Source organism: Populus nigra, chromosome 14 (genome assembly GCF_951802175.1).
Source record: "Populus nigra chromosome 14, ddPopNigr1.1, whole genome shotgun sequence".
Lineage (NCBI taxonomy): Eukaryota > Viridiplantae > Streptophyta > Magnoliopsida > Malpighiales > Salicaceae > Populus > Populus nigra.
The window spans coordinates 3,695,645-3,708,036 of record NC_084865.1 but is presented as its reverse complement, the minus strand read 5'-3'; the positions used below and the strand labels follow the sequence as shown (position 1 = coordinate 3,708,036).

Sequence of the window (12,392 nt, the reverse complement as noted above, 5' to 3'; positions counted from 1 at the left end):
GAAGGTCTAGCAGAAGTGCAGTAGCAAAAGCAGCAGCAGAGATGGCAACAAGCTGAAGGTTTTGGAAGAACAGATACAAAAACTTCATCGGAAATAGCTCAACCAGGGAATGGAAGCATTGAGGGTTACTGGGAAGTCTTTCATGGCCAATCAAGCAGCAATGAGACAGGAGGGCTCCAAAGATTAATCTATGGTGATTCTTTTACCCACAAAAACAGTACAAGCAGAAGCCAATTATCAGGACAATCCAATTCCAACTTCTTTCAAAGAGGTAAAGTGCTCTTCTTTAACTAAACATGAGATTGGTTTTGGAGAGAAACAAGAAATGAGCACAGAAACAATAAGTATCTAACATTGCATTTAAATTATGCCAGTACTTATAAGAAGAGTATAGATTTCGAGCTCCCATTCCCAATGAATGAAATTGTTACTGTCAAGAAACAAAACTTGAACAGCAAGTACAACCTCGAATTACACAGGAATGAGCACAGCGATTGAACAGATTGTGTCTCAATTATACAAAGATATTTAGGCCTTCATTTTTCTTTACGCTGCAGCAATAGCGTATTCTGATCAAGAAACGGGGATCTTCGCTCAGATGGCCTATGGTGGAGCTACAGTGGGAACCAAAAGAGCACAGCTGCCTTGCTGGAGAGAATGAAAGAAGAGGTCAACCTTGGGTGGCGGAAAAAACAGAAAAATCCGGCACGTATTTACTGCTGATTTTTATGGAATGTCATTATTGCTTCCCTTCCTTGTAACTACAGGTTGAGTTTCATGGGTTTGCAACTGGTTCACCCCCTCCGTTAAATCAGATGTTTTAATCAATTCTTGTTCTTGGACAGGTTCCCGCCTGTTATCCCATAACTTCCCACTCTTCCCAATTGCAAGAATTAGCTCCAGTTGTTTTTGCTGCTGCTCCTGCAAAGATGATGACATATTGAAGTTAGTCTTACTGCATTTGATAACCTCCATTCATCATAAGCCATGGAACTGATCGCTTGTAACATGTTCTCCCATGCATAGAACCGCTATGGCATTTTTTTACCAACCCTAGTAGTTATTTTACTTACTTTCCAACAACATAAGAAGTAACACATTGCAAAAAATAAATAAGTTGAGAATGAATACATCAGCTACTTCTTCACTAAACTTAGTGTCAGTAGAGATTCGTATTATGTTTCATTTACATTTTTAATGAGGGTCAATGCTTCCCTGCATCCTTGTACTATTTGCTTTGTATTTAAAGATCCCTCTACTATTTTTTATTTTAATAACCCTGTACCTCACATGCTCACAGCAAGTATTTCACTAATATATATTTTGGACCCTTAGATAAAATTTTATTTTGGTCCCTATGTTGTATCTTTTTATAAATAAACTCTTCATTAAAAGTTTTTTGGTCCTTGCATTTTGCAGTCATATGTAATTTAGTCAGCGAGTGAATTTGTTTTTCAAAAAAAGTTAAATCCTTACATGTTATAGCATAACTTTGTCAAATAATTAAAATGGATTGATAGATAAGATAAGAGTTACGTTGATTTAAATAGATCTACCTATTTAAATTAATAAAAAAACTAAAGAAGTAAAGAAAATTCTTATATCATATATCTATTATGAGAAATGTTTTCCCCTTCTTTTATTTTAATTTTTTTCTTTCTCGGTTGTTTTAGGTTTATATCAAGAAAATGAATTAAAAAAATATAGAAAAAAATTATTAGTTTTTTAAATGATATACTTATTTAAATGCATTTAACTCTTACCTTACCCATCAACCCCATGTAAATCATTTGACTAATTTTTACTAAGTTTATATTTGGCATGTAGAGACTTAATTCAAAACACAAATCAGCCAAGAACTAAATTATATATGATTGTAAGATATGATGACCAAAAAACTTTCAACAAAAGACTTATTTGTTAGAAAAATATAATATAGGGACCAAAACATTTTTTTAAAAAAAAATATAAGGACGGATACTGCATGCTAGCAAAAAACCCATGTTGTGAGCTCGTGTCCCCTGTAGTGACATGAACTGACATAAGGCTGTATAAATGACAAAAAAAGTCATCTAAAGGGTTGATATTAAGACAAAAAATAGTAGAGGGACCTTTTAATTACAAAATGAAGATTACAGAGATGTAGGGGAGCATTAACCCTTTTTAGTGACTATGCACAGCCTTTTTCTTCAATCACGTCCCTATCACACCTACATTGGTTTCAGACAGGTTTCACTGAACACCACAGAACCAATTTTACAATTCATATCACCAGTCACTTGATTACCGAGATATAATTACAGGAAAAAACCTTTTTTAACCAAAGTTTGAACATGAACCACATCATGAAAAGAACAGGGGAACAATTGCAATAAAATAAACTTTATGACCTTTTTCTAATGTCTGCCATACCCCCATTCTTTACAAATGGTTTGTCTTTGGCATAATCAATCTATCAGCTGAACTTACCTGCATTGCCAACAAGACCTTCTGAATTTCACCAAGCTCCTTTTCCAGAATATCTTCTTGCACAGCTAATGCTCGAGTCGCATCAGAATTCTTTTGAGCCAAAGCTGCAGTCTTCAGACACAGATTGAAAGAAGTTAATAACTGCGTAATTAACTCAAGCTAGTTATAAAAAAAACTTGCACTGATTTCTAAAAGTATCAGCAGATATACATTACTTATGCAATCTATTTGAAGTCAGTGGTATTAGACCCACTGCACAACTATAAAACAGTATCTTCTTGTTCGAGGCTTCAAGCCACATGCCATGTTTATACAGTAACAAAAACCATATCAACCAGAGGTTCGAGATTCTAAGAAAACCAAAGAATAGAAAAAGGCAATATTTTCTTCCACAAGGGCAACGCAGGTTAGTTTAGCATGTTGAGCCTTTGAAAGAATAACAAAAGCAATATAAATGATGCACCCATTGAGAGAAAACCTAGCCACTCTAAACTACGGTCGTTTATCACCATCCATTCTTTGGATGTCAGCACACATACCAGAGTCCTAACTCCTAAGCAATAGAATCAAGGAGACTTTTGCTGAACTTTTCAAAGAATAGAATTTAAGCAGCAAAAGTAACGAACCATTCGGACAAATCATCAGTAAACCCATGCCCAAACTCATTATTAGTTTGCAAAGGAGAATGGACAACCAGAATGGACAATAATCCCTTTTTCTTTCATATCAACTTGTTAGTCAAACCGCAAGAATGACACCAATTTATTAGGATGAAAATCCTCAGAGATGCAGTATATATCAATTTCAAAGATAATGCCAAACACAAACTCATTTTTTCTCAGGCATCTCTTCTCTTGCCACCGAGTTCCAGTTTTCAACATTCCAAACCTTCTTCATTTTCTCAAAATCTTCCACATTTCATGCATAAAACTTCAAGCAACAAAACTTGATTACTTCTACTAACAATTGCTTTCCATTAAATATGCTAATATTCCAATCCAATCCTCAAATTCATATATTGTAAACAACTTCAGGACCCTTTTCTTTTTCAGTAATTAACAACATTAACAAAGAAAAGAAAAGAAAATGGGTACCTCAGCAATGGGCTCTTTCAATGCCTTCCTAGTAACCCGAAACCGAATCCCCAACTTCTCAAGCTGCCTAGACAAAACCCTAATAATGGTAGCAGAACTCCTCAAATCCTCTTCCAATTTCTCAATCCTCCCCACCAAATTCAAACTCTCTCTACTCCCTTCCCTATCCGTCTCACTACTAACCCGCCACCACTGCCGCCTTCTTATCCACGCACCGATCACCACTCCACTAACCATCACTACCATTCCCCACGCAAACCCTGTATTACTCCCTATAACCCCCAACACTCCCCTTTTCGAGTTCAAAACCGTATAATTCAATGCGTAACTAATTGTGATTATAGACGACGAGAAGATGCAGAGTAACTCAGCAACTGAGAGGAATTGATCGAGGTTGAATTGATTGGAATCTTGGGTAGGGATTGTGGGGTCCGATTGGTAAGCTTTGAGAGTGAGATTGAAAGAACTTTTGGGAGTCTGGGGTTTGAAGTGGAAATTATGGGAATGTAAGGATGTGTTGACGTGGCGAGAGAGAGTGAGGTTTCTAAGTGAGAGGCTGGTGGAGGTGAAGAGGAGGGTGATGCGATGCGGCGAGTTAGTGAAGAGGAGGTGGTGGTGGTGGTAGGCTGTGAGAGACATTATTGTGTCGTATTTTGATTTAGTGACTGTCGTTTTCTGGTTTTACTGGGATTGGTTTGGGTTCTGCTGAGAACTAAAGAGAGAGAGGAACGGCCTGGCGATGAGTTCAAGAGCTAGCGCGCTAGAGGCAAAGGGTGTGTTTGGTTTTTTGCGGTTATAATTTAAAAAACAATTATATATATAATTCAAACTGATATATGATATATTTTTTAATACAAAATAAATAAAAAGATCTTTCATAAATAAAAATAAATTATTTTAACTTTTACACATTTAATATTTAAAATACAATTATATATAAAGTCCAATGATAAAATAAAAATTATTTAACTAACCAAATAATTTTTTTCTATGTATTTTGATAAAAAAAACCTTAATTATCACAATAACAAAAAGTTAAATTGAGAATCTTAATCTTAAACAGTTGCAACGGGGTACGTTGTGAGGCAAGGATGTTTGATTCTTTTTGTGCTTTTACAATTTCATTTTGTTTTCATATGCAATTATTATTATTATTATTATTAATCAAGTTATGGTTAAAATTCAATACGGTTGAAAATACATTTTCAGTTGAATCATTTTGCCACAATTTTTATCGCTCGATCAAGTATATACATAGCAATAAAATAAAATAAAATAAAATGTTACTCGTAGAATTTAAACAGGTATTGAATGTTATTGTCATGCATCTAAATTTGGAGGCAGATTCCACCTAAACAACTTTAAAAATTAATAAAGCTGATTAATCATGTGTGGAGAGATTTACTAATTAAAAATAAAAATCTTGCTAATGTAAAGTCAATATTGCTATTTATAGGCTGAGGTGCGAGCATTTTTTGATGTGCATGAGCAAGAAGGAAGCCATCCTGGAGGAATTCACCTAGAGATGACTGGCCGGAATGTGACAGAGTGCATTAGGGGGTCTCCGGCGATAACTTACGATGACTTGAGCTCCCGTTATCGCACTCATTGTGACCCAAGGTTTAATGCTTCAAAGTCTCTTGAACAAATAATAATTTTTTAAAAATAAAAAATTTATATTTTAATATATTTTTAAATGAAAAGTATTTTAAACTGTTACTACTATCACAATCTCAAATAAGAATAGATTTTATTTGAGATTATAATAGTAATGATGGTTCAAAGTGCTTTTTGTTTAGAAATGTATTAAAATAAAAAAAAATTAAATTATTTTTAATATTAACACATTAAAATGATCTAAAATTATATAAAAAATTATTTTAAATAAAAAAAATTAAAATTTTCAAAAACATAATTTCCATCATCTTTAAAAAAGAATAATCGGAACTCAAAGCCAACTTCCGTAAGCCTCTAGGCAGCCCCGTTAATGTCTTGCATTAGTTATAAGTGGTAAGCAATCAGCAGTCTTGATGTATCTTAGGTAAGATCGAGAGCATGGTTGTGTTATTTTTTAAAATAATTTTTATTTAAAAATATATTAAAATAATAATTTTTTATTTTTAAAATATTATTTTTAACATTAACATATCAAAATATAATAATATAAAAGAAAAATTAAAAAATAATAATATAGTATCAATAAATTCTTAGTGACGAGACCTATCATTTGATGGTAGACCTGTGGTAGAACATGCTGAGACACAAGGATCTTATGGGCTTGATTTTAAAGATCGAAGAAGGATTGCAGAAATCATCCTATACATCGACGAATTGATTTCTTAACCCTAAATATAAGAAAAGTGATGATGAAATAATTAAAAGGTATATGGGAAAATATATTTTGAAGGATAACTGAAAAGAATTTTAATATATAGAAAAATAATATTGGAATCTGGTTAATTAGGACAAATTACAATTACAATCAAGTATTATAAAACTACAGAAATAATTTAAAGGTTTAAAAATATCACACATACCTCCTTTTCTAGCCAAAATGTTCTTTATATTTTAAAATTCTTCTGATTAATAGAGAGGATGATTTAAAAACATCAAGTGAACTATCTATCGATATATTAAAAAAAAAAAACAAGATTTTTGTGATAAAAAGGGATTGTTATAATTCATAATCTATTTATTAAAAAAATAATTTAATTTCTAATAACATTCTCTGTAGAAATTAATTTCTAACTAAAATTTATTTTAAATGTTAACACCATTACGATAACACAAGATTATGTAGGCAACTAACTATCTAGTAGGTAGCTCAGTAGTAAGAACTTGGAATCAAGAGATTTACTCTCCCTATGGTTTCAAGTTCGAGCCCTATGGTTGCTAATATGATGGTCATTAAAGGCTTACATAGTCGTTAATTTCAGGGCTCGTGGGATTAGTCGAGATATGCACAAACTAATTTAAATACCCACATTAATAATAATAAAAAGATTATAAAAGCCAAAAGTCTTGAGGACTCTTTACTGAAAAGAAAAGAAAATAAAATAAAAGAAGGAAAATTCTTAGTTTTTCTTTCTCTTTTCTAGTCTTGCTCTGATTCAGAATTAATCAAGCATGATTGTATTATTTTTTGTATAAGTTCTTCATTTAACAACCTTCTCTTAGCATCAATATAAGCTTTCATTGTACATTGCCAAAACATCCAATTAGTTTTATGTTGTTGTTAATTTTAGAGTCTATAAACATTAGTCGAAGTAAGTGTAAGTTGATCCTGACACTCTACGTTAATATATATATATATATATATATATATATATATATATATATAAAAGAAATTAAGCATCTCCTTTGCAAAGTTGTTAGCTAGTGAAAATCAATGTAAGAAAAACCATGGAGATGTGTACAATGAATAACAACTCCGAATCAATAATATCTTCTTAAGATGTTGAAATTTCATGATTCTAATTTTGATTAAGAGAAATGATTGTATGAATATCTTGGTATCAGCTCAGAATCAAGATTTGGTTAGAAAAAAGGGATAGAAAGTCACATAATTGAAGGGACTTGGGAGGCGAGTACATACATGCGTTCAATTCCAAAACATTATGAAAGGAAGATTCTATTGCTTCGTGTCATATGGGCTAATCCCTGCTGCCATTTAACAGCCTCACACATGCATGATATCGATCATCTACTAGTTAACAAGGTTTTTTTTTATAATTTAATTTTTAAAAATGTAAAAATCCAAGACATGTTATTGCCATCATTAATACCAACAACCAATTGATAGCAACTTCTTCTATCATTAATCCAAAGCTTGATTTCAACGAGATTTTATTATTAAAAAAAATATATTAAAAATATTCAGTGTTTTACTACTATTTAAATAAATACAAAACATATTATGAATTAGAGTAATAATAACTCAGTTCTTGACACAAAGAATTATAAGAATAGCGGAAAAGAGATGGGGTTATCTTTTTACTATGATACATTGGATGTTAAAAGGATAGTTAAAAAGAAAATGATCAGCATAAGTTTTGGTACATATGACTCGTGTTACGAGATTAAATATCTTTATTTATATTTATCTCTTGATTTTTTTATTTTAATCTTTACTTGTCATTACCAACATTTATTTTACATTTATTAGTATAAATAATTTTTAATTTATTTAATTAAAAGAATATATAATTTATTTTATTTTAAATAAAAAACATTTTGAAAAACCCAATAATGTGTTCTCAAATCCAATTGCATTTAACACATAGTTACCAAAACGCCCTCCCCCACGTGGGTAAACAAGGTTTCCTTGCCTCTGTCACCTGGGTTCGAGCCCTAGCGTGCACGTCTGTCACCCCCGCGGTGTCTTACATGCCTATTGAGCTTGCAGGGTGTTCAGTGGGTCCGGGGATTAGTTGTGGTGCGCGTAAGCTGGCCCGGACACCCCGGGTTACCAAAAAAAAAAAAAAAAAATGTCCTCCCTATTGTTTTCGCGAAAATACCCTTCGCTCCTCTTCCTAGCAAACTTGAGAGCTCCTACGTTCGAAGCTACCGAACCTCTTTCTGTCTGACTCGCTAAACCCCTATAAAACCCCACCGTCATCTTCCTCTCCCATTCAAACTCCCCCCCCCCCCCCCCCCCCCCCCACACCCCCTCCCCCCTCTCTAAAAAACTGTTTCAAGAAATATTTAGAGAGAGAAAGAAGGAAAGGAAGCATTAAACTTTAAGAAAAAAATGACTCTTTCAACTCTCTCATCAAAATCTCTCTACAGCAATGCCAACAACCTCCTTAAACAAAACCAACAACAACCACCCACTTTCTCTTTTGTCCCTGGAAACAAAACCCACATGTCAAAATCCCACCTTTCAATCTCTGCCGTCGCTGCCGAGCGCACCAAGAATTCAGTGGCAGTGAAGGCTGCCCCAGGGACTGGAAAATGGTCCTTGGAGAGTTGGAAAACGAAGAAAGCATTGCAGCTACCAGAATACCCTGATGCTCATGAGCTTCAGTCAGTTTTGAAGACTATTGAGGCGTTTCCTCCAATAGTTTTTGCTGGAGAAGCAAGGAATTTAGAGGAGAGGCTTGCTGAGGCTGCAATGGGGAATGCTTTTTTGTTGCAAGGTGGTGATTGTGCTGAGAGTTTCAAGGAGTTTAGTGCCATTAATATAAGGGATACGTTTAGAATTATGCTTCAGATGAGTGTTGTGCTAATGTTTGGAGGTCAAATGCCTATCATTAAGGTTAGATCCATATCTAAATTTTTATAGTTTTTATTCTCTTTTGATGATTTAATTGTCCTTGTTGTTTAAGTAGGACTAATGTTTGTTAATGGCTCTAATTTATGTGTTTATTTTAGTTAATAATGTTTCAAGAAAAATTTGAATGAATTTAAGATTATGATTTTTGTGATATTATGCTGGGGGTCTTTTGTTTTCTTATGATTTTGCTTCAAGGCCATTGACTATTTTGAGAAAGGATTTAGATTAACGATTTTTAAGGTCAATTACAGAATCTGATTTTTAGATAACTTTTGAAGTTACAGGCCATGCCTTGTTACTTTATACTCCAGTATTGTTATTAACTTTATTTAGAGGCTAGTGGATTTGGAAGATTGAGGATTGTGGGTTTGCTTTTTATAGGTGGGAAGAATGGCAGGTCAATTTGCAAAGCCAAGATCAGATCCATTTGAGGATAAGGATGGAGTGAAGCTGCCAAGTTACAAAGGGGACAATATAAATGGAGATGCTTTTGATAAGAAGTCACGAATTCCAGACCCACAGAGATTGATAAGAGCTTATAGCCAGTCTGCCGCAACTCTCAACCTTCTTAGGGCATTTGCCACTGGAGGGTATGCTGCAATGCAGAGAGTTACACAGTGGAATCTTGACTTCGCACAGCACAGCGAGCAGGGGGATAGGTATACAAAACTGAACTTTCCTTGGACTCATCCGTTGATAATTTCTTAGATTTATGAGTTTCATGAAAGATGGAACAGAATCCTATTGGACGACTTCCAATTTACATTTCAATAAATGTATGCATTCATTTGTGAATTTTTTTGGAGATCGAAGTTGAAGTTTATAAGTCATTTCACATTTTTAACATGGTGGCCACTGGATTGTTCCACAGGTACCAAGAACTAGCTCAACGGGTTGATGAGGCCTTGGGATTCATGGCTGCGGCAGGACTCACAGTGGATCACCCAATCATGACAACTACTGAATTTTGGACATCCCATGAGTGCTTGCATCTTCCTTATGAACAATCCCTCACAAGGCTTGATTCAACTTCTGGTCTCTATTATGACTGCTCTGCTCACATGCTTTGGTGTGGAGAGCGCACTCGCCAACTGGATGGTGCCCATGTGGAGTTCCTGAGAGGAATTTCCAACCCTATTGGCATTAAGGTACTTCGAATGCAAATTCCATAGGGAACACCATCTCTAACTTTATGATCTGTAATTGCCGCCACTGTCTAACTTATAGGTCCATGCTTGTACTTGATAATCATGATTTTTGTTCAGTTCATGGAAAAATATTATGACTATTTATGTTTTCATTTTAATAGCTGTTTTGGCACAACTTTTTTTTTCAGAGATCATGAAATGTTTTTCTTTTTTATGCTACTGCTGATGCAACATTGTTATGACTGAGTATTTGCATATTGAAAATTAAAGACTGAAAGTGTAAGTTGTTATGAAGGTGAGCAACAAGATGGATCCAAATGAGCTAGTTAAACTCATTGAAATCTTGAATTCTAACAACAAGCCAGGAAGGATCTCAATCATCGTTAGAATGGGTGCTGAAAATATGAGAGTGAAGCTTCCCCACTTGATCAGAGCTGTCCGTAGAGCAGGACAAATTGTGACATGGATCTGTGATCCAATGCATGGAAACACCATCAAGGCACCTTGTGGACTCAAAACACGCCCCTTTGATGCTATTTTGGTATGATTACTCTCCCATTCTTACGATTATATCACCAAGTATTGAGTCACTTGTAGCATTTGATTACAATTTGTATTGCATGTTAAGTGGAGGCATAGCATTTGATTACAATTTGTATTGCATGTTAAGTGGAGGCATATTCTTTATCATGAGATAATATATGCTTAAAGAATTGACAAAATTAAAATTACAACTACATAATGCAACATAGATAGACGCCAATTCACAACACTTAAATATCATTATATTCCTAGTATTGTCCAATTGAGGTACTTCATTTAAAGTCATGGCTAATCAGCGTGCGAAATAAGTTGTGGTTCAATAACAACTGGTTTGCGGTCCTTGAGATACCAATCAATGTCTGAAATAAGTTGCTGTAGTTAACAACTGCTTAATTATTAACTCACCAGCCACTTGCTGTTGGTATATTAGCAAAGTTAGTTAATATCAACCACATACCAAAGAATTTGGTCGCAAAGAAGAGTTGAACTATGATCCACTGTCTTCAGAATTTTATGTCATATCAATATGGGACCTGTTATGATCCTGGTTGCTGTAGCATTTACTGCTGGCTCTCTTGCCTTGAGAGCGCCCCAGAAAAATATTCTCTGAATTTATAACGTTCAGAATCATCTTCTTTTGCTTCTGTCACCCCCCTTCTCCAAATCTTGGTGATCATATTGTCTTTGTTTGTAGGCTGAGGGGCGAGCATTCTTTGATGTGCATGAGCAAGAAGGAAGCCATCCTGGAGGAATTCATCTAGAGATGACTGGCCAGAATGTGACTGAATGCATTGGAGGGTCTCGGACAGTAACTTTTGATGACTTGAGCTCTCGATATCACACACATTGTGACCCAAGGCTCAATGCTTCTCAATCACTTGAGCTCGCTTTTATCATTGCTGAGCGACTCAGAAAAAGAAGGGTAGGAACTCAACGTCTGCTTTCCTCGGGCCTGTAGACAACTCCAAAACGCCCGTGTTATTTGTATGGGCATTAGACTAAATGTATTTTGTGGTCAATAAGTTTGCCATGGATCATCTATCAAACCTTGGTTTGTAGCCACCATTTATTGCTGCTGCACTGGTATAACAACGAAAGCAACTCGAAAAGTCTTGAGATGAACTGAACATCTGCAAGATATATCTTCTCCCATTTCTCAAGCCAATTCTTTCTGTGAAGGGTTTTTGCTCCTGTGGCTGATGCGGTGTCCTCTGAGTGGAAGCTGCTATTTGCAAGGTGTTGCAGATAACTTGGTCAATTTGTTTTAATTTTTAAATAAGCTTTTAGTTTATGTATTTATGAACCTTTAATCAAGGAAAGAAATTTTAAAAACACGATGTCCAATGAAGATAGGTAGTGCTTGTGGCTTTTCAGAACATTGTCCTGCTACGCTCGCATGAAAAATTATATCATTAACCTTGAATGCTTCTCATCTACTTCACCAAGAGGAAAATATTGGATTATTTGCACCACTAACATATAAAAATGTCTTCATTTTGTCTGTACTTGGACTTGAAGATTGATGAACCAGATATGGACTTCAAGCCATATGAAATTGTTTTTGCCAACTCCCACGCTTTGAAGACACTGAAAATACATTTTAAAATATGAGGTTATGGCCATGTTAAATGCAAGAGCTTAATACAAAAAATATCAACATCTGTTTAGGGTTTTTGAGCGCTAAATTTTCTCAAAACGCATGTATCGTTTTGGGAAAAACGATTTTAACTCTTAAGATGAATTGCCTCGAGGTTTGGTACAAGACAGGAAAAAGCAAGCGAGCAACACACACAACACAAGATTCCATTACTTGTATCGCACAACAAACAAAGATGCAGTAGCAGCAGCACCTCAACTGATGAA

At 34.7% G+C, this 12,392-nt stretch overlaps 2 protein-coding genes across 2 annotated transcripts; one reads left to right on the top strand and one right to left on the bottom strand.

Annotated features, from left to right (window-relative positions):
* Positions 1–326: 326 nt before the first annotated feature.
* LOC133672417 (uncharacterized) lies at positions 327–4,339 on the bottom strand. Its single transcript, XM_062092824.1, has 3 exons — positions 3,564–4,339; positions 2,470–2,580; positions 327–921 (listed from the first exon to the last, which is right to left on the bottom strand). The coding sequence occupies exons 1-3, from the start codon at positions 4,200–4,202 to the stop codon at positions 727–729; spliced, it is 945 nt and encodes a 314-aa protein (XP_061948808.1). The 5' UTR covers positions 4,203–4,339; the 3' UTR covers positions 327–726.
* A 3,886-nt stretch (positions 4,340–8,225) lies between these two features.
* Positions 8,226–11,861, top strand: LOC133672395 (phospho-2-dehydro-3-deoxyheptonate aldolase 1, chloroplastic-like). Its single transcript, XM_062092799.1, has 5 exons — positions 8,226–8,820; positions 9,220–9,497; positions 9,710–9,986; positions 10,282–10,527; positions 11,224–11,861. The coding sequence occupies exons 1-5, from the start codon at positions 8,314–8,316 to the stop codon at positions 11,485–11,487; spliced, it is 1,572 nt and encodes a 523-aa protein (XP_061948783.1). The 5' UTR covers positions 8,226–8,313; the 3' UTR covers positions 11,488–11,861.
* The last annotated feature ends 531 nt before the right edge of the window (positions 11,862–12,392 follow it).